Source organism: Phymastichus coffea, unplaced genomic scaffold, assembly GCF_024137745.1.
Source record: "Phymastichus coffea isolate CEN01 unplaced genomic scaffold, Cenicafe_Pcof_1.1 PCOF00101, whole genome shotgun sequence".
NCBI classification, from domain to species: Eukaryota; Metazoa; Arthropoda; class Insecta; order Hymenoptera; family Eulophidae; genus Phymastichus; species Phymastichus coffea.
In genome coordinates, this window is record NW_026706912.1 from 763,687 (window position 1) to 785,902 (window position 22,216).

Consider the following 22,216-nt stretch of genomic DNA (forward strand, 5'->3'; position numbering starts at 1 on the left):
ATTTTTACCTTCTCCATTCCTATTTTTGAAAAAAAGTTCATAATGAGCTTAAAAAATTGGAAAAATTATTATCGTGGATAGAATACGAAAAATATGTACCAATTCAAGATTATATCACCTAACAAGACCCAGAACTGGGACAACGTTTTTCCAAAGTATTTTGTTGCGCTGATTCCGAATCTGTCCGGAAAAATTATCCATCACCCAGTAGCAATTTCTAAAACTCCCCTTATATCGCAATGGCAATTTCCCGCACTAACCCGCACTATCAGAATGCTTACAACCCCCCCTAATAACCCCCTAAAAACCTCCAATAAAAATGCCGTTAGCCCCCCACTAATAGCCTGAAGACATAGCTGAGCCCCCTTGCAACCTTATGGCAATGCTTGCAACCCACCGAATAACATAATGGCAACGTTATCAACCCTGCTAACTACTGGGGTTATTAGGGGGTTATTAGGGGGAGGGTCTTATTGGGGGGGGGGGGAGTTATTAGGAGGTTAATGGGGGGTTGTAAGCAATGCCATTGGGGGATATTAGGAGGGTTATTAGGGGGAGGTTTATTACCATCGCCATTCGGTGATTAGAAGGGTTGATAGCATTGCCATTGTTTTTGTTGGTTGAGTTTTTCTCATTTCTTGTGACTAAAATTGTAAACTGCCAAGTAATATATATTTAATTGATTTTTATATGCGTTACTATAATTCATTCAGTTACCAATTAAAAACAATCAAAAAAATTAGGACGGATTTATTGTTCATACTTCTTACAATAATGATATTCTTCATAGAAGTGCTCGAAACATAATGATTTTTTGCACCAACCGCAACGTATAATAGCCACATTTTTGCATCCTTCTATGTCACAATGTGTATTGCAGGAATCTCCAAAACTGTAAGCAACAGGATTGTCAAAATTTTCTGGTTTTTTAGTGAGGTAACCACTCTTGAACCAGGAATATTTAAAAAGATTAGTATATCTTGGTGAAGATAATTGATTGTGGACTAACGACTGAAGTTTAATAATGTTGTTTCTTTTATGTAAATCCAAATCATAATTCATCAAAATTACGGTATCTGAAAATTGGCGGACAAAGTTCTTCCATATGCGAAATCCAAAAACATCAAGTGGCTGAATTTTTCCCGTTGTGCCAGTCGGTATTTTTTTAAAATTTATAATTTTATCACGTGGAGTTACAGTTTCTATGGCACTGTCACAATGACCGCTCCAGGAGTCAAGCAACAGCATCGTATTGGAACCTACATTAGGGAAATATACTTTTTGCAGCCATATTTTAAAGAGATCTAAAATCAAAAATCTTATTTGTAAAATCATTTATAATGACATTAATTGTAACTAGATGGGATTATGTATACCTGTAGTCAACTTTCCAGATTTAAATGCTTCTACGTAAACATTTTCGGGTCTAAATAAAGTGGTTTCAACAATGGGTCCAAACTCACCGCTAGATTCCTTCAAAACTAAAAAGAGTGGTGACAGTAATTCTCCTGTGGCTGATATGAGTGGCTGTATAGTATAACTGTGGGTTGTTGAAGAAACTGACTGTACCAAACACTGTACCTGCTTTTCTCCTTCAACCGCTAGCGTTCTTCCGGAGTGCATTTCCAGTTGGAATCCGCTCTGATCAGAATTAAACACATTATGAATTCCAATTATTCTTATGCCTGCTTTAACATCAGCAATAAAAGTATTTGCTTTAATCGTTAGTTCTGAATTACTTTCTAGTGTTTTCTTGGTTATAAACTTATTTATTTTCCGGGATACTATTCTATGAGCTTTCTTGAATTTACAAAGCCAGTTATCCGAAGCTTTGAATCTTACATCTTCTGATCCTATAATCTTTTGAGCTTGCAATGCCCATCGACGTATGTCACGATCATGAATGATGTAACCAGCGTCTACTGCTGCTTTAAAATTATCAAAAGTGTACTGACAAATTCTTGCAATTTTTTCTCTATAAGTACCACCTTTGTTGACTGTATGAGCCCAACGTTTCAACTGACTCACAGATGAAACTTTCTTATATTTTTGACGTACACTTTCAAAACTTAAATTTTTTTTTTGCCACTTCTCCAGTATTCTACGGCTCTTTGCTTATATTCAAAACTGACATCTTCATTGTCTTTGGTACAATGGTCGGTGGGTGCTTAGAAATCGTCAGGAAAATGGTGTTGAACTTCATCTTCTACTATTTTTGCAGCATGATCTTTGTAATCTTCTTGAAAATCTAATGTATCTTCAACGATCATATCTACTTCATTGAAATCATTCACGGAATCTATTAAAATGCTTTTAATTCTTTCCGACAATTGAATCTCTTTATAATTTGTCTCACTTTCAGGTATTTGTAGAGTTTGAAAGTAAGCTAATAATAAATTTAAAACGTTCAGAGCGTTAATTTTCATTTTTTAATCTGAAATAAAAAAAAAATATATATATATATATATCTTATATATCTTCTATTATATTAAACAGAAGGCGCGAAATTCTCCGTGCGTCCGTCCATCCATCCGTCCCCTTTTTTTCCTTATTTTTCCTCTGTATAGGTCTCTCCTAATATCGCTGGGGAATAAGAAATAAACTGAATAACAAATAAACAAATTAGGATAAAAACAAATAAATAAACAAATTGATAAGTAAACAATAATGATAAACAAACTTATAGAAAACATTCATGAAAAAAATTAATTAATAAATTAAAAAGTAAACATATTAATTAATAAACAATAATAATAAACAAATCAATAAGTAAACAATAATTATAAACATCATTAATTAATAAATCCTCATAATCAGTGTAATTTCAATTTTTTTAATAACAAATATTAAAAAGCCGTAAAATTATTTGCATATAAAAAATAATTTTATAGTTATACTTACGTAGCAGGTACTACGAAATACGAATTAACGAAATAGTATCTTATTATTATTTGTACTTATAATCTTATATTCTTATTACTATTTATTATGCTGTTAGTTCAATAGTCGATACAATACGTCCAACAACAAGAAAGTTGTGTTGGCTATTGATGAAGAATTACTTACTCATATTTATCAATCATGAAAATAACAGACAATCGTCAGAGACGCTGATAGTAGGACGTAAATAAAATTCTGATAATACTATCATTCATATACCAAAATTTTTGCGCATCCGAGAAACTATACTGATCTTCTAGGTATACTTATAATATTATATTATTCTTGACTTGTTTTTTTATATAATAAAAGTTATTTATTTTTTAATAGAATTAATAAACGATAGAACGTAAAAAATTTAAAAGAGAGCAACAAAATAGCTATGGAATCATAGCTTATTTGATTTAGAAGAGATTGCAACGATATGTCAGAAACTTTTTTTAGGATGGTTTTTCAACATTGAGGGTGGTTTTGAAAATAAGTTTGAACAGGTAAATTTTTTATTCTTATTCTATCCACGATAATAATTTTTCCAATTTTTTAAGCTCATTATGAACTTTTTTTCAAAAATAGGAATGGAGAAGGTAAAAATTTCGATGACATAAATTAGGGGTTGCAACCCTTGTGGTTGAAACTGCACGAGATAGTTGTGTTTGTACATTATAAATGATACGCAACGTATTTTACAGTAAATTATCAACACCACCTGTAATGTATTGGAAACAATTTTTTGGGGGTGGTTTTTCAACATAAGGGGTGGTTTTAAAAATAAAAGGTAAATTTTTTTTCTTATTCTATCCACGGTAATATTTTTACTAATTTTTTCAAGCTCATTATGAACTTTTTTTCAAAAATAGGTACAAAGAAGGTAAAAATTTCGATGACAGAAATTAGGGGTTGCAACCCTTGTGGTCGAAACTGCACGAGATAGTTGTTTTTGTACAGTATAAATGATACTTAACAAATTTTACACTAAATTATCAACACCACCTGTAATGTATTGAAAACAATTTTTTAGGGGTGGTTTTTCAACTTTAAGGGGGTAGTTTGAAAAAAAGCTTGACTAGATTAACTTTATTTTTGTATTTTATGTAGGGTAATATTTTTTCCAATTTTTTTCGGGTTATTTTAATTTTTTTCATAAAAATAGCCATGAAATAGATAGTATTTTAAATAAAAAAAATAAGGGTTGCATCCCTTGTGGTCGGAATTGCATGTGCTAGTTTGCTTTTCACATGAGAAGTGATATGAAATTTGTTTGGTCGTAAAATATCAATTAGATGCTGAGATACATTGGAAAATCTATTTTTGGGGGTGAACTTTGAGGGTTGTTTTCACCCCCTCAAAGTGTTTTTCCGCCGATAAAAAAAATACGTATGTCTTATTTTTTGATGAACTATAACATATCAAAAGATTATTGAAATCGGTGAGGTCGGGTTGGGGGGGTTTCCTTGTAAGTGTTGTTTCATCAACCAACTTTTCAAGTGGTTCAATCACAGGCTTGAAAGTCTCTTTGACAAATTTTGCAGTTGCTAATTTGTCAGACTTCAACAAATTATATTTATGTTTTATGGCTTCACGAGCTTTTTCCACTTGACGAAGAACGCATTTATAATGAACTTATCAAAACCTTTTCTGAATCTGCCAGCATCTATTTTTCGATCCTTGTCAATTACAAGAAAGCTGTAATCTTCTTTCCAACACGAAGAACAAATTTCTTTAAAACATTGGTATGACATATCAGTAGTCACATGATCATTATAGATATGTTTTAAATTCATATCATCTTGGCGGAAAATTATTAAAAAATTCACATTATCTTTCACTAAGTGTTTGGGTACTTGAGCATATGATTGACATAAGTAAAAGCAATCAACATTTCTATGTCTTCCCATACAATAAAAAGCTTTCACATTATCTTGTTTCTCACAAGCAATGTCATCAAAAATCATAATAGAATTTGGATGTGCTTCGTCTGGTGATACAACGAGATGATGCTCGCTAAAAGGTAAGTAGTCAACACCTTTGATGGGTTCAAGAAGTTGCTCAAGAAATTTGTATTTTGGTTGATTAAGCGACTTAGAATATATGTAAATATTTTCAAACTTTACACCATTAGGATAGGTTAAAAGAGCTAAGAGCGCATTCGTTTTACCACAATTAGATGCACCACATCATACTGCACGTATGCTGTCGGACAATAGATCTTTTACTTTTTTTTTCACTTTTGTCTGTCAACGCGTCAAAATTTATCACAGGAAGCTTGAGAGACTGTTCCTCTACATCCATATCACTCTAAACTCTAAATCACAACTAATAATCGATGCTATAAAAGACTGTATTTATAAGTTTTTACGCATTCACTACTAAACACTCGACCATGATCGCCCACGAGAGAAAAAAGAAGACTGGTAGAGGTTTAGTAAATAACTTGATAAATAATCTACCCTTTGAGGCTCACATACCAGGGTATCAATATTGCGGACCTGGTACAAAACTATATAAGCGATTAAATCGAGGAGACCCTGGCATTAATCCTCTGGACGCCGCATGTAAAGATCACGACATTGCTTACTCTAAAAATAAGGATATTCAAGCACGAAACATTGCAGACAAAGTATTGGCTGAAAAAGCTTCGCAACGTGTACATAGTTCTGATGCTAACTTAAGTGAAAGAGCTGCAGCATATGCCGTTACAAACATCATGAAAGCAAAATCAATGTTCGGAATGGGACTTAGCAAGAAGCGTTTTAAGAAAAGGAAGACTTCGTCGAAAAAAATTCTAAAAAAAGAAAGACTTTAACAATGAAAAAACTTATCAGCATGACAATAAAATGTATAACTCCTAGCAATGATTCGAAAATTGTTATCAAGAGTGCTTTAAACGCAGCACGAAAAACCATAAATAATGTTAGTGGAAAGAAAAATATTAATTTACCAAGAATACTTCCAAACCCTAAAGTTGGAGGTTTCTTACCAGCACTCGTTCCTGTTTTCGCGGGACTTAGCGCACTTGGATCTTTGGCAGGTGGTGCAGCAGGAATAGCACAAGCTGTAAACCGACCCTATTGCAAAAATCCAGCTGGATATCTATGTGGAATCGTATGGATTCCAAGTGGATTTGAAGTGGAATTCCATGATGGATTTCCAAGTGGATTCCAGGTGGATTCCTAACAAAATCCAAGTGGATTTTTAACGAATTCTAGATGGATTTCCAGGTGGATTCCTAGCAAAATCTAAGTGGATTTTTAACGAATTCCAGGTGGATTTCTAGCAAAATCCAAGTGGATTTGTAATAAATTCCAGATGGATTTCTTGAAAAATCCAAGTGGATTTTTAATGCATTCCAGGTGGATTTCTTGTATTATCCAAGTAGATATCTTGCAAAATCCAGGATATTTTTTGCAAAATCCAAGTGGATTTCTTAGAAAATTTAAGCCGTTTTAGATGTAATCCGAATGGACTCCTAGAAAAATTCAAATGAAATCTTAGCCAAATCGAAATAGATTTCTTTCAGAACATGGGTGGGTTTTTGGCAAAATCTAGAACATTTTTATTAAACTTCAAAAATAATGTAGATATTTTGGTCTTTCAAATTAATTTTTGTACAGAATATTTATATTATTAATTCTTTTGAAGATTGAATAATCCGATAAACTAATATAATGTAGATCGATAATAACTATTCTTCATGCTATTCAAGTATTTATAAAATTTATTTAGTTTCAAATCGTAATTTATTTAACAATCCATATTATAGAAATGTAGAGAATTTTCAATTGGGAAAATATAGGAATTATATTAATGGATGACCAGGAAATTCAAAAAAACTGGAGCAAAATTGATAAGTTGAGTTACTGGGAATGCTACAAACACATTAAAAGACAACTTGTACATTAGAAGACTACTGGAAATACCGGAATGTGACAATTGGGTTGAATGAACAAATAGAGTAACGTTGAGATGTATCTGAACTTGTAAGAGGACTACCAAAACCCACTCTGCAGACTATGCATCGGTAAAGAAGAAACGTTATGGCATATCTGGAACTGCCCGGAAACCAGGAAGATTAATAGCAATGAAACACTGGAGATACTGGACCGATGAAAGGGTGAGACTTCCCATAACGAGCTAATCCAAAAAGTTATACAGCTATAAATATTGAGATACACTTACATAGTTATAACTATATTTTACTTTAATTTAAACTTTCATTTATTTTTTTATTTCCAAGCACAATTCTAATTTCATTATTCATTATTATGTTTTATTTAATTTCATTCTGGTAGTGTTTCAGGTGTAACAATTATAGGAAATATATGAAATATAAAAATAAAATATATATATTTTTACTAATTCTAAAATAAATATAAACTTGATAATTTATTTTTATGAAATAAATATTTTTGCGTTTATTAATCATTCAAAGTATCATACATTTTCAATCAATAATTTTATTTTTAATTTGTTTTATGCAAGCGTTAATGTCTTCACTGATAAAATTGTTTTTTTTTTAATAGTACTTTTTTGATTTCTTCTTCGTTCTTTTTTAATATTTTTCGGCAAAAGTATTTCAAACATTCTAAAATAAAAAAATATGGTATATAAAATGTAAAAAAAAATATTTAAAGTGGATAATATAATATCCTTACTGTCTATAGTTAAATGTTCCAATTTGGATAGAGGAGTCCGACGATTTATACCATTTGGCGTATATGATGGCTTGTCTGCCTTTACGCATCTTTTGCTAAGGTTTTCTGTGTATAAACCATTTTCTGCTTTATGCATTTGCCTTAAAATATTTTTTGTAAATTTCCTTTCGTCTTTGACTTTCATAATTAATTTCCAATCATCGTACAGAATTTTAAAATTTGTATTCAACCATATATAGGTTGTCTGAAAGTATAGTAAATACATTTTAATATAATATATTAATGATGAAAATAAGTATACTGACCGTTATACCATCATCGTTAATGATGGATTGTTTTTTTCCAAAATTAGAAAAATAGGATTCTTCTAATTCGCTTTGCTCTTCAGAACATCTAGTACTTTCGGGATTAGAAATACTTTTTGATTTATCTTTACATTTATTTTTTAATACATTTTGTGATTGCATTGCTATTTCATGATTGTACAATGTAACTTTACAATTGTCAGAGGAGGACTCAGTATCACAGATTGGTAAATCACTTATACCTGAATCAATCGTTTCTTCATTTTCAGAAAAGAAAAACTTTCTTTTTCGATTCAATAATGACAGAGAATACTCATCTTCAAAATCTAATTTCCCTAACAAATATTATTTAAAAATATTATAGTTGTATATACAAATTTGCGCGCGCGCGCGCGCGTGTATGTGTGTGTGCGTGTGCGTGTGTGTAATGTAAATATATAAGAATAGATTTAAAAATGAGAAAAGAAAAGAAAAATGTTTAAATTGAAAAAAAAGTTAAAGAATTTAAAATAATCTAATTCCAGCTATTATCAGAGCAAAGAAATGTAAATTTTAATTTTTTACCTTTGTACGTAATTATTGAACAAATTTAAATGTAAGTTTATATAAAAGTTATGTTAATAATAAGAAAAGCTATCATGAGTGCGTAGATATTAAATTATTTTTGTACTGTAATATGTAAGCTGCAACGATTATCGAAAATCGTTTAGATTCGCGTACCGGGTTAAGAGCGAGCGAGAGCGAGAGCGCGAGAGAGAGAGAGCGCGTACGGGGCAATGACCGGGAGGGGAGGCTCCGACCGGCAGTATGACTGTGCCACTCAGTCCGTTCGTGCCGATCTAACCTCTGTTCCTGAGCCGTTTTTCGCGTGTTTCCTGGTGACTTTGAGAACTTGCGTGCGGTGTGCTAACGGCAGCAGCAGCAGTAAGTGCAGCAGCAGCAGCAGTGAGTGCAGCAGAAACAGCAGCAACAACCGTAGTAGCAGCGACAGCAGCAACAACAACAGTAGCAACCGCAGCAACAGTAATCGTATCCTCATCGTTCTCGCGGTAGGTGCACCTCTTCCCCTTTTTAATTGTTGTTACAATTAGCGTGCGAATCCGTGCAGCGAGCGCGAAGAATTTATTTGTTGCGTGCGAGCAGGTAGTTCGCGGTAATCGCGGTTTTCTCTCTCTCTCATTTTTAGCGTGTCTTGTCATTCACGCGAGCGTGCGTAAGTCTCTCGGCAGATTCCCCGTGTCATTGATTTTGTTGAATAAATCAATCATCATTTTTATTTAAACGAGTTTCGGTTATTGTGTCTTTCCTTTGTCCGGAGGTCGCGTCAGTGTTTATTTTCAGTGGATTCGAATTCGCCGGTTGCGTAGCACGAATCGTGCGAATACCGATAGACGCGAATCGACAACTCAGGTTCCAGCGGCGGCCGCACGAGCGCTACTAGCAAGGGGCGACAGCGCCGCCAAGCGGTGAGTTGGGGGAACCCAACTCGGAATAGTAAGAGACTCTGCGCAGGCGCACTCCGAGACAAGGTAGGTTACTGTGCTCTAAGCACAGAGATAACAAGGCTTCGTCTAGTCGTAATAAAGGTATTTTCTAGGGATTATCGACTAAGCGACAGCCTGTTACATGGCGCCCAACTAGAATTAGGACTCACACACGAGGGAATTTACACGAAAAGAGAGAGCGACGCGCGCGAGAGAGAGACGTTTGCGCGCGTGCGTAATAAGGTGCGAGCGGGTAAAATAACGCGTGGCTCGTTCGGTACGTGCTCTGCGGTAGGGGAAAGACGCCTCTCCGACCCAATAACACCTGCTTTTGTGAGCCGAGAGCACACTAACCCCAGGGGTCGAAGAGACGTCCGGAGTCGCTCTAAATCGAATAAAAAAGGTGACAAATCATATTTTGATTAACTTTTTGCTTTTAGGTGTTTCATTACACATTAAAGTATTTTAGTGGGAGTTAGTCACCGAGCGACAGTACCAGCGGAGCGCGCAATTGGGGTGTGTGTAGGGTTAGATTAACTAACCCGGTGGAGCTAACAAACAGTTAGCCTCCACCTATAGGCAGGTAGTTGCGAAGTGGAAGTTCGTACTTCCTTAGAGTACGCGATACCTGCACACACCCACAAGCCACGCGTATTGTTACTTTGTAAATAAAGGCGTAATTGGGTAGTTGGCGAGAAAAATCGCAACACCCCGCTCGCGCCTTGGGCGATAGGAGGCGGTAGTGGTCGAATAGGGAAATTAACCTCAACCGTCACCTACGCCCCAGCATAAGCGACATGGAGGACACCGCCGAAGCGATAACCCGGTGGGTATCGGAGCTGCCTTCCACACAACTCGACAGATACCTGTCGCAACTGGGGTTGCGTACAGATGGCCCGAAGCTTATGCAAGCAATGCGGCTTGCATATTGGCTCCTGGGCGAATACGTCGACCAGGATTTTCTAGGAGCGGCGTTAGATAAGGACGAAGTGCAGCGAAGAAGAAGGAGCCGGGAGAGATGGCTTGAGGTGAGACGCCAGGAGCTGGAGGCAACTGGCGTAGAGGATTTCGTCACTCACCCGCTCATGCTGTTGCACAGCGTCGAGACAGTCGAGGCGAACCTGACGCGAACTCTCGCCGTCTTTGACAACCTCGACGGGGACAGTCGGAGCGACGTTGAAGAGAGAGAGCCCGCCGAGGAATCAGGGGTTCGCGAGGAAGGCGAACGCCCGGAAGGGGTCAATGGTGGACGTGAGGACTCCACGGGATCACCCAATAGGCGACGAGCCCGTCGCTTTGAGGGTGAAGTGCTCCCTCCTCAGGAGGAAGAGGAGGAACGATGCGTCACCGAGCGGTTGAAAGAAGAGATAGAGCGCAACCGCATCGGGATTGACCGCATACTAGAGATGCTTGAGAAGCACGACAGAGTATGCACGCGGTGGGGTGACCAGGTGGCCGCCCTACAGGTGGAGATCCAGCAGCTAAGGAGCGCGGATCCTACCAACCGCCAAAGCATCGTGAGGGAGCAGCCCAGGAGAACCGTGGACTTTCAGTCCACGTACACGTGCCACTATGACCCAGGGGTACCGGGAAGTACCCCGGAGCCCCCAAGATCAGCACCAAGGGAGCATAGGGAGGCTCCTCAACGACAGGCACCTCAGCGAGCTGAACAGCCGCCACGGAGAGGGCCCGACGCCAGCGCTGGTTATGGGCAAGCGATCCCGGACGGATCGACTTGGGGAGACACCAACGCAGCGTCAAGGTTCTTCACGACCCGTGACGCGGGCAGGATAGTCCGAGGCTGGAAGCTGCGGTACTCGGGAACCGCCTCGGAGTATGTGGATACCTTCCTCTCGAGGTTGGAAGATCTACGGGCGGGCTCAGGCCTGACGGACGGCGAGATATTGTGCTCAGTATCAGAGCTCCTCGAAGGAGTAGCGAGGACCTGGTACGAGCTCAATAAGCTCAAATGGAGGAGCTACGCCGACTTCATAGCCGGCGCTCGCCGTTGGTTCGGGTCGAGCGAGTTGCAGCAGCAGAGGCTGCTACAAGAGGCCCAAGCCCGTAATCAAGAGAAGGGAGAGCTGGTAAGGGAATACGTTTGCCACCTCCTCTTCATGCTCGCCCAGCTGCGCCCGCCATTACCCGAGCAGCGTCAGCTAGATTTGCTATACGCAAATCTCCTGCCCGCCATCCGGATGCAGCTGCGGAGAAATTCGTTCTCCAACGTGGACGAGTTTCACGCCCGGGCGACGGAGATCGAGACCGCGATGCGGGACGATGAGCGCCCGAGGGCCAGGCTAGAGCCCACGTTCACGTTATACCCCGAGCACATGGGAGGATTCACAAAGGCGCCACCGCCCAAGGCAGGAGCCCGAACGGCGGCGATGTCGAACAAGCGCCGGGGTAAGGAGCAGCTGCAGGACGAGTCACCCGTGAAGAGCCCGGCCAGGAAACCCGAGGACCGGCCCACAATCGCCGCGACGCAGGCGACAGACCGCTTTGAGGATCTGTCGTCGCAAATTGCGAACCTGCGACGAGATATGGACCGGTACTTTAAGGAGAGGAAGGCTAGCTCTCCCAGGCGGCCGAGGGGTCGGCCGCAAGAAAAGGGGAGGAATAAAACCCCCCCAGGGTCTCCTGGCCAGCGACGAGAGGGTCAGCGGAGGAAAATAGACTACTCCCAACCGATTAAGTGCTCGTCTTGTGGCAAACTAGGCTTTACCAGAAGGTACTGCCCGGATTGCAACAAGGGAAACGGGCAGGGAAGCGGAGGACGGAGGTCCCCTCCGCGTCTCCAGTAAAGGTGACCTCTCGTCGCGGGTCGCTGGAGCGGGGCAAAGGCCCGCCAGCGACCCCAGGGTTCAGGAAGGTTTCGCCAGGGATATCGGACCCTACGAGACCTGGCAGTGCGGTGGCGTTGGAGGCGACAGCGACCGAACAGATGCCTGATCTGGGTAACCGGGCATTTTGTATCCTCGAAGGGTACGGAGGCCGGATTCAGGTGGTGGAGCAGGGGTTTGAATGGGTCGGAGAGGAGACCATCAAACCCAAAAGCTCCAGGAGACCACCTGACACTCCGGAGGATACACCGGCGACCCAGACACCTGCGGGTGAGAGCACGTCGATGCGAGTAGCGGCTGCCCAAGGCAAGAAGAGCCGTGAAAGCCTCCCGTCTACAGAGGGGAGAGAGACGGCGAAAGCTCCCCGCAGGTATAGACCCGAGGATGAGACCAGATGGTGGCTTCAGGTGGGGATAGGTGCCTACAAGTTAAGGGCACTCTACGACACCGGGGCCTCATCGACGGTAATGGGTCAACTCGGGCTTAGGTTGGCATCAGACATGGGGTTGGGCCTGGACGTCACGCGTGCGGGAGAAGCGAAGCTCGCTGACGGTCGCCCATGTCCCATCTTGGGTCATGTGATTTTTCCCTTCACGGTAGGGGGAATCACAAAAGACGTAAGGGTCGCTATAACGCCACTGCTGTCTGATGACTGCTATGTCGGCGCGAATTTCGTAAGGGAATTCAGCGCCAACCTGAACCCTGACACGGACCAGTTGTACTTGGCGAAAGCCAAAGTGGCGGTACCGTCGGAAGTGGCAAGCGTCACTGGTACGTCGTACCTCGCACCCGTAGGCCTGGTAGAAGCCACGGAAGCACAGCGCCAAGAAGTGGCTAGCCTCGTTGATGGATTAATTCCAGATGGAGGCGAGTGTTTAGACTGTGCTGTGGGGGTCGAGCATGAGATAGACATCGGAGACGCTCGACCCTGTAAACAGAAATACTACCCGGTCTCCGACAGGGTGCGAGACGAAATGCACGCGCTGGTCAAGGCCATGCTGGACAACGACGTCATTGAACCAACAACCAGCGGGTGGTCAAGTCCAGTGGTGATGGTTAAGAAGGCAGATGGCAAATATCGGTTCTGCGTAAATTACCAGAAGGTAAACGCAGTAACCAAGCCGGACGCCTATCCATTACCCTTCATGAGTGACATCCTGCGAAGGATCAGGGATGCGAAGTTCATCTCGACACTGGACTTGAGTAGCGCGTACCACCAGATACCTCTTAAAAAGGAGTCGCGCCCCATTACGGCGTTCACAGTCCCCGGCCTGGGGCATTTTCAGTTCAAGAGAATGCCCTTCGGATTGTCTTACGCCGGCGCGACCTTCCAGAGGTTGATGGACAGAGTGATTGGCCCGGATTTAGATCCTTTTGCTTTTGCGTACCTCGACGACGTGATTATTATCTCGCCGTCGTTTGAGGAGCATAAGCGACACCTGGGATTGGTTTTACAACGAATCCTGGGTGCGGGCCTCACTGTGAATAAGACCAAAAGCCACTTCTGTAAGTCGGAAGTCAAGTACCTGGGGGTCCTAGTGAACCGTGAAGGGGTAAGGCCAGATCCAGAGAAGATCAAGCCAATCATGGAGTACCCAGTACCACGGACGATCAGACAGGTGAAGCGATTCATGGGGATGATGTCGTGGTATCGTCGCTTCATACCCGACTTCGCAACCATCGCTGAGCCGATAAACCGCCTGACGAAGAAGAGTATCCCGTTTGCGTGGCAGCAGGAACAGGAGCAGGCTTTCGAACGGTTACGAGACGCGATGGTCTCGGCACCGATCTTGCAGTCGCCAGATCCCAGCGCGCAGTTCGTGTTACAAACGGACGCGAGCGATAGTGGGATAGGCGCGGTATTGACGCAAGAAATCAATGGACAGGAGTGCGTAATTGAGTACGCCAGTCGCTCCTTAAACAGTGCGGAAAGGAACTATACAGTCTCCGAACGAGAGTGCCTGGCAGTAGTATGGGCTATCGGGAAGTTCCGGCCTTATGTTGAGGGGCACCACTTCAAAGTCATCACCGATCATAGTTGCCTTAAGTGGCTCCACAGTATGAGGAATCCTATAGGAAGGCTAGCGCGTTGGGCGTTAGCACTGCAAGGGCACGTTTTCGATATAGAGTATCGAAAGGGAGACCTCAACGTGGTGCCAGACGCTTTATCTAGGGCCTATGAGGAGGGAGTGGTAGAAGTGGGTGCCATGACTCATCAGCCGGAAACTGCCGATGCCTGGTACCTTCAGAAGTATAGAGAAGTATGCCAGGATCCACATTCTCAACCTACCTGGAAGGTGGTCGGAGGGAGACTGTATCACTACAATCCGACTGAGGAGAGCGAAGGGTCCATCGACAACGAGGAAGCCTGGAAGCTAGTGGTTCCTGCCGAGAAGAGGCATCAGGTACTCGAGGAGGTGCATGATGCGCCAGCAGCGGGACACCAGGGGAGAGAACGGACATTCTCCCGGGCTAGGCACCTGTATTTCTGGCCGAAGATGTACGATCAGGTCAGAGAGTACGTGAGGAGTTGCCCGGTATGTCAGCAATGCAAGGCGGAGCAAAGGCCGTCTTGCGGGCTGATGGGTCGTCGAGAGGTCTCGCGACCCTGGCAGGTGGTGGCCAGTGACATTACTGGCCCTTTCCCAAAGAGCTCGAGAGGGTTCGAATATATTTTGGTCTTTTTAGACCTGTTCACTCGGTGGGTGGAGTGTGTACCCGTACGTAAGGCCAATGGAAGGACCATTGTACGGGAATTGCACGAGAGGGTGGTAACCAGGTTTGGGGCGCCAGAGATATTTCTTTCGGACAACGGGACCGAGTTTAAGAATCAAGAGGTCGATGCCTACCTGTCGAGGAACGGCATCCGGCGCGCCCTTACCCCAGTTTACCACCCACAGGCAAACCCCACAGAGCGAGTGAACAAAACCCTCAAGGCCATGCTCATATCGTACGTGGAGCGGGACCATAAGAGCTGGGATGAGCACCTGCCAGAGTTCAACTTTGCGTTGAACTCGGCAACTCACAGCGCGACAGGTTACAGCCCGGCCATGCTGGTCTTCGGTAGACAGCCCACTCCTCCCTCGACCTTTAGGAGGGCCCAGAATCAGTTGGCTCGGGAAGCTTCCGAGGGCCAAGAACTGACCGAATGGGGTGAGCACATGCGCCAGTTACCCAATTTATGGGAACGCGCTGGCTCTAAGTCCAGGGAGGAGGCGGACCGTCAGGCGGTCTACTACAACCGGAGGAGACGTCAGGCCGACTTTGGGGTTGGGGACTGGGTGTGGAAGCGGAACCGCATCTTGTCTTCCGCAGCTCAGGGCGTTTCGGCGAAGTTGGCGCCGAAATATGATGGTCCATACGTAATTCAGGAGGTATGTGGGACTAATACCTACCGCCTAGGTAACCAGCAGGAAGAGTTGCCCGAGCTGATCCACGCCAAGGACCTCAAGCCCTATTTCGGTCCATTCTCGGATCAGGACAACGAGGAACTAGGAGGCGGGGACTCAACACCGTTGGAGGAAGAGGAGGGCGTAGGCGACCCGCCAGCGAAGGTCGAGGAATCCAGCGAGGATCCTATATGCGAGCGCGTCGCGATTGCAGCCCCCGCGAACGAGTGTGAGAAACCCGCGGCGGCTCCAAAGGTACCGATCGAGGCGCCGGTTAAGCGAGGCCGGGGTAGGCCACGCAAGAACCCTGCGTGCGAACCTCGGGAACCAGGTGGAGATGACCTGGATGGCAATGCGGTAAGGGGAAGAGGCAGGCCACGTAGAACCGCTCAGCACGTGCGGAAGGTGGTCCTGCCAGCTACCCCCGCAAGTGGGCCATGTTCGCGAGGAAAGCGCAGGGGACCGGGACGTCCTCGTAAGCAATAGCATCGAGCGTCACACAGCGACGGGTAGGTTAAGGGCTGAACCTGAGAAATCCCTTAACCCCACTTCTTCTCTTTTACAGAAGGAGAGGAAGCTGGTCATCAGTGAAGAGGCCCTCGAGACGGCCACCCAACTGCTGCTCGACCTGAGACTGGGTCCGGGCGCCGATCGGCTGATCGGTGATCTCCGTAGGTTTGTCCGGGCCCAGGTCGAGAAGGCCGCTCGCGAGGGCCGTTCGCGCCAGCGGGTGGACGACTTCCTCCGGGAAGGAATGAGGGCTCCAACTTCCAAGCCCGTGACCCGGGAAGCGTCCACCCAGACCGACGGCCCGTCCGAAGAGGGCCGTCGGTCTCAGTCCACGCAGGACCAAGGGGTACAGACCCAAGGGTCGAGCGCGGTAACCAGGTAGAGCTCGACCCAGTGCCCCGGGCCAAGGGAGGCCTGCGACCAGCAACATTGGATCTGCAACCATCCCCGCATCCCCGAGCAGGAGGGCCTCGAAGACACCTGGAGGCACGTAAGGTTGGGCCTCCAGGAGGTCGAAAATGCATGGGGGTTCGTCGGGGAACTGCAGACTCAGGTCCACACCCACCTGGAGCAGTTCCTCGATTACCGGGGGGCCCGTGAATTGCTCGGGGAGTGGGCTCCTGTGGCCCAGCGACAGAGGGCCTATGGGGAGGTCGTGTCGCGCGTGAACCGGGGACAGGAGGCCCCGACGGGTGCGGCGCCACCGGCGGTAGTGCCGCCGCCGGAAGCAAGAGGGCGTTCCGCCGCCCGGGCTCCTGTGAGGCCCCCGATCCCGGCTCAAGCAAGGACAGCCGCGGGGGCCCCCGGTGGGGTCCAGGAGTTCACGGTCCGCGTGGACGGGTCGAGGGTGCCCGACCCGACCGTGGTGGTGAGGACGCACCAAGGGCGAACCTCAGCCACGGTGGGCGGCGTGACGTTTACCGCCGCCCCGGGACCTTCGACCCCGCATCCCCGTCCGCCGGTGGAGGGAGCCAGATCCACCCCAGGAGAATCCAGGCCACCTCGGAAGGGATGCTACATCTGTGGGCATCCGGGGATCACCACGACCTCCAAGTGCCCCAACAAGGCGGAGCATTGGAGGTACCCCCGGCATAAGGCGCCGGGGGGCGGCGGCAAGTGACCCGGATACGGATGTAGGGGCCCAGATGGGCGAATAAAGAGTTTTAGAGTGAGAAGGTACAAACTTGAACCATATCTTAAGTGAACCATAATACACATTGTGTCCAAATTACAAGCAATTCTCATTTTTAATAGTCTTAGCCACCATACTCCCTTAAGACAATTCTGTCAGAAAACTGATTGATTTCTAGAAAAACAAATATCACTAGTTTTGTCTTAATTTGTACCGCCTGAAAACTCCTTTTTTGGAATTTATACTCCGGCCCCTATTATGAAAATAATATTTTCGTAGGGGAGTTCAGGAATTGAAATTAACGTACAGTGTATGTGCGGCGGAAAATCTATCTTCTAGCAGATAAATATTCGATTTTTATAGAAAAAAATTATGAATAGCTTCTTCTTAATTTGTACCATCTAAAATAGTTTTATTGTCGTTTTTACATCTTAAAATTTAATTAGAGAAGTATAGGTACAAAGTCTTATATTAACGTGTATTCTTACAGCCCTGCATCCATAAAACAGCTGGTTACTCGGATAATAAAGTAGAAAGGTATGTTTATTTTCATGTTTTTACGATTTTTTCAACACTCGGGTAAGAAATTATTCAATAGGAATATTCAGGTAGTACAAATCGAAACGAAGCTAATGATGTAACATTTAGTAAGGATACAAATTTTTTATTGCCAGGGTTGAAAATTGTTTTTTTCTTCATATTTTGGGCGGTACAAGTTCCAAAACAACCTTTTTACGATAGTACCGAGTAAGGCGAAGCTGGTGGTATTTCTTTTTTTAAAAAATAAATAATTTTCCTATCAGCGTTATCTACTTTGTCATCCGAGTAACTAGCGATTCATAATTTTTTTTCTATCAAAAATATTTTTGTGCTGGAAGATATTCTTTCCGCTGTGCATGCGCTGTTATACGTTAATTTCAATTGCTGAACTCCCCTACGAAAATATATTTTCTCAATTTTTGAGGGGAGACAAATTCCAGAAAAGCATTTTTTGGGTGGTACAAATGAAGACGAAACTAGTGTTTTTTTTTAAGAAAACAATAATTATTCTGCCAGGATTGTCTCAACACATAAATGTTCATAGCCAGCTTACAAGAAGAAGAACCACGTGACTACCATTCTCACCAATACCGTACCAAAGTGTCTCGTACTTATTTTTTTGACATGATGCACAATTTTTTTGTTAAACAATGCGTTATATCATTTTCATTTTTGTTAAGCATATCGAAAGCAATTGTTTGAGCTATTGCTGGTTACTAATTTTCAATAGTACTTATTAACTTTTGCCGAGATTACTAATGTAAACTATGGTACTCGTGTACAAATTGGAATGCATGCAGGAATTGGCCTGTTGTGTTATTATTTGTGAGTTGGCTTTTCAGCCGAGGATTAGTTGACACTCTATTCCTAGCTGGGGTGTATACCAGATTATATTTTGTACCACCTGTAAGATTAGTTACACCTCAGCCAGTTGGTGCAGATTAGTTATAAAGGTGGAATCTTTACACATTGGAAGTAAGTAACAAAGACTGTATATACCTACTACAGGATAATAATACAAAACAATTAGTAATGCGATAACACAACTACAATGTTTTTATTTAAATTATTCTTAATCGAAAAATTATTTTAATTACAGATCATGGACTTAGCAAGTTCTAATGGGAGTCATGATGGGGGCTCAGCTGCAGATACGCTGAATTCAACTTCAGATATTAATGATTATTTGTCTAAGTCATTAAATGATACTGACAGTATCATTAAGGGAGTACCGTCGGAAAGTGATTTAAAAATGAGAATCGTTTGAAACTTGGATGGTAGGTGTATTATAGTGCTAAGAAACTGTGATTCAAATTTCGTGAGCCTTCAGAAGCTGTGAGACGAGAAATTAACGATTAAAAATAACATGTAGTCTTATGGGAAAATGCACTTTTTACTGAATATTTAAGCTTTCAAAAATGAGAATGTTATAAAAAAATTCTGAGGTATGCAAAAAATAATCTCAAAACGATATCCGTTCGAAAAAATATCATTCAGAAGCTGTGAGAATAATAAATAAATAATTTCTGTCCAAAATATGAAACTGAGAACAGCGAGTTGGAGATATGGCAACGTCGCATTTTCGCCACGTGCTCTCTCGTGCGCGCATGTTTCAAAATATTCACACCGCTCGTCATTGATATATTTGTTAAGATAGAAATTGAATTGAGAAAAAATTATTCAAATAAAATTGATATTTATTATAATAACATTTAACATCTTCGCAGATTTTTTACGTAAATATTGTTAAATTATAGTAACAACAACATTAAAAATATGGCATTAATGCAACGATACATTTTGGTTCAATTAAGTCTCACTCGAAATCTTATTATTTTCTTTATTATTTCGATCTAAATAATCACTTAATGTACGAATCACTTTCTTATTTTTAGTGACTTGATATTTTAAAAAAAGTCGACATAGTCCATCGAACTGATTTTCTTTGTAAGCTTCTTCAATCATACAATCTGTAACATCAGCAGCAATCAATTTTTTTTTCATACAAAGAGATAAGCTGTTTTCAAATTTCTTAAACATTTCTAACTTTTGAGATATTATCACTTTATTAGCTTTATCTTGTTTTTTCTGTGCTTCTTTTTTTTTATCATTCCCCAAGTAATGATTGTTTTTCTCATAACATTTTCAGACACTTTAAAATGCAATAGAATTTCCTGTAGCATTTGCACATCGGCGACGGCATTATGTGCATTTTCAATATTTAGTTTGCAAATATTTGCGAGATTTGTGAGTTTATTTGCACCCTTGCCCTTTTCTTTGTTACATTTGCTGATTAACGGTAGAGTATCGCAAAAACCTTCAACTACGGATTGAAACCTATCCATCATGAAACATTTCATTATTGCCATAATTAGTCTTGTATAGTCAAAAGTACAGTTATGAGCTGTCAATATACATTTTTTGTTAAAGCGATGTAAAAACTCGTAAAAACCAATCATTGCTTCAGTTAGGGAAACTGTTTCTACGTTTTTGCCGTTGAATTGTAAACGTCCGTTCAGCAATCGTAACCCATGGACAGCACTTGCTTCTTCCTTTAAAACTTGAGTAGGCTGGATGTATGTTGCAAATTCTATATCACCGTATCTTGCAGCAATTTGCAGTATATCTGCAGTTTTACTGAAACCGTTTGTTTCAAGATCAAAGTATACTATTATCGAATCAGTATCATATGGCAAGCTAGCGATAGGAACAAAAGCGTCGAGATTCTGCAGAAGTTCGCAGTCGGTGCCGTAGCTAGGACCCTCACAAAGTTCATGTTTTTTTCGGAGGTCAGCTTTTCTTTTTTTAAAAACAAACGTCGTTTCTTAAATTCTGTACTTTGAGATTTGGTCAGTCTTGTCTTACTAATTATATCACATTTGTTTCCATATTTATCGGTATATTTACCAGGAGAGCAATTCAATCTATTATTCAAATCACATATGTATTTTTCCCCTTCATTTTTCTGCAGTACTATGCAAGCTACTCTTGCGTCAGCAGACGTAGATGTACCATAAACTCGATTTTTGGGAGCTCTACTGACAATTGACGCGTTCATACTTTCGTTCGGATTACTGGTAGCGCCAGCAGAGTACTGTTGACTTCTATCTGCAAAATTGCTGAAAAGCTCTACAAGCTTATCAAATAAGTGTGGATCAGTGAAACCTTGGCCGATTATTTTATGTCTATACGTAGTTGGATTTGCGCTATACTGACACCATGAGCCACAATTTCTGTGCATGCTGAAAGCATGGTAAGGAATATTGTTGATAGCATCTGCCATACGCTCGCTATGACCAATATTTTGAGCTATACTATAATTAAAACATTTTTTGAGGTATTGAATGCTATCGGTATTGAGCTCTTTAAATTTATGATTTTTTTGCAATTTGTACAGTCCACTCACTACATCTTTACTAGTGTGATTTTTGTCTGCCTGTTTCACTATTTCGTAATCCAAAGAATTCCGCATAGCTGCCATCGAGCTACTATCATTATCTGATATGATTATTCCTATTTCGACATTACAACTAGCTAAAAGACTATTTTCTTTGGTCAATTTTACTGCTGCAAAAGACTCCATTGCCTTGGCAGTGCCAACAAAATTCAAACGACAGTCATGACTATCTTTACTGTAACCTAAATCACACTTTCTACACTTTCTGTGAAGTACTATATAATTAAGTACTTTTCTTCCAAATCTCCCCATGATTGTTGATGTCCCAGACAAACTGTCATAAGTTCTACCCGAACCCTTGGTGAACCACCCCATATCAATTGATCCACAAATCCGAACTTTGTGGGACTTATTAATGGAAGAAAGAGGAACTGACGAAGGAAGATCAGGAAAAATGAATGATCTGTTAAGGTGTGGAGGCCTGAAAAAAAATCAACATTCATGTACTTTTTTTTATGTATTGTACAAGTTATACAAGATGTGCAATCAAAACACAAATTCAAATCTACTTTAATGAAAATAACAAGTGACTACGAAAAATATAACAATGTACAATTATTCATATTTACAATTCAGTATTTGATTAGTAAAAATCATAAAAACATATGCAAATTGATTAAAAATTGATTGAAAACATATCAGTTCATCTATTCCTATGTAGCAAAAAAAAAATCTATAAAATTGTTCATAAAAATCACATAGTATACATAAAATCATTATAAATATTTCATCAAGACTCGAAATAACCTCATGGCACTGGATATAACACTTGATCTCATTCAAAATAGATTTGAATAGTGAAAAAATTGAAGGTCCATAAACATGAATCTACAGTATTGATTCCACTGCCTCTATATTTTCAATAGTCAATTTTCGTTCTATGTTTACTGCATGTAAACAGCTCTCATAAGCCATTTTTTCAGCTGTTAGTCCCACTTCTACTTCATGTGTTTTGTACGTGTGC

At 41.9% G+C, this 22,216-nt stretch overlaps 1 protein-coding gene across 1 annotated transcript; it reads right to left on the bottom strand.

Annotated features, from left to right (window-relative positions):
* Positions 1 to 19,855: 19,855 nt before the first annotated feature.
* LOC131670148 (uncharacterized) lies at positions 19,856 to 21,504 on the bottom strand. The gene is made up of 2 exons (XM_058945532.1): positions 20,634 to 21,504; positions 19,856 to 20,589 (listed from the first exon to the last, which is right to left on the bottom strand). The coding sequence occupies exons 1-2, from the start codon at positions 21,502 to 21,504 to the stop codon at positions 19,856 to 19,858; spliced, it is 1,605 nt and encodes a 534-aa protein (XP_058801515.1).
* Between the last annotated feature and the right edge of the window lie 712 nt (positions 21,505 to 22,216).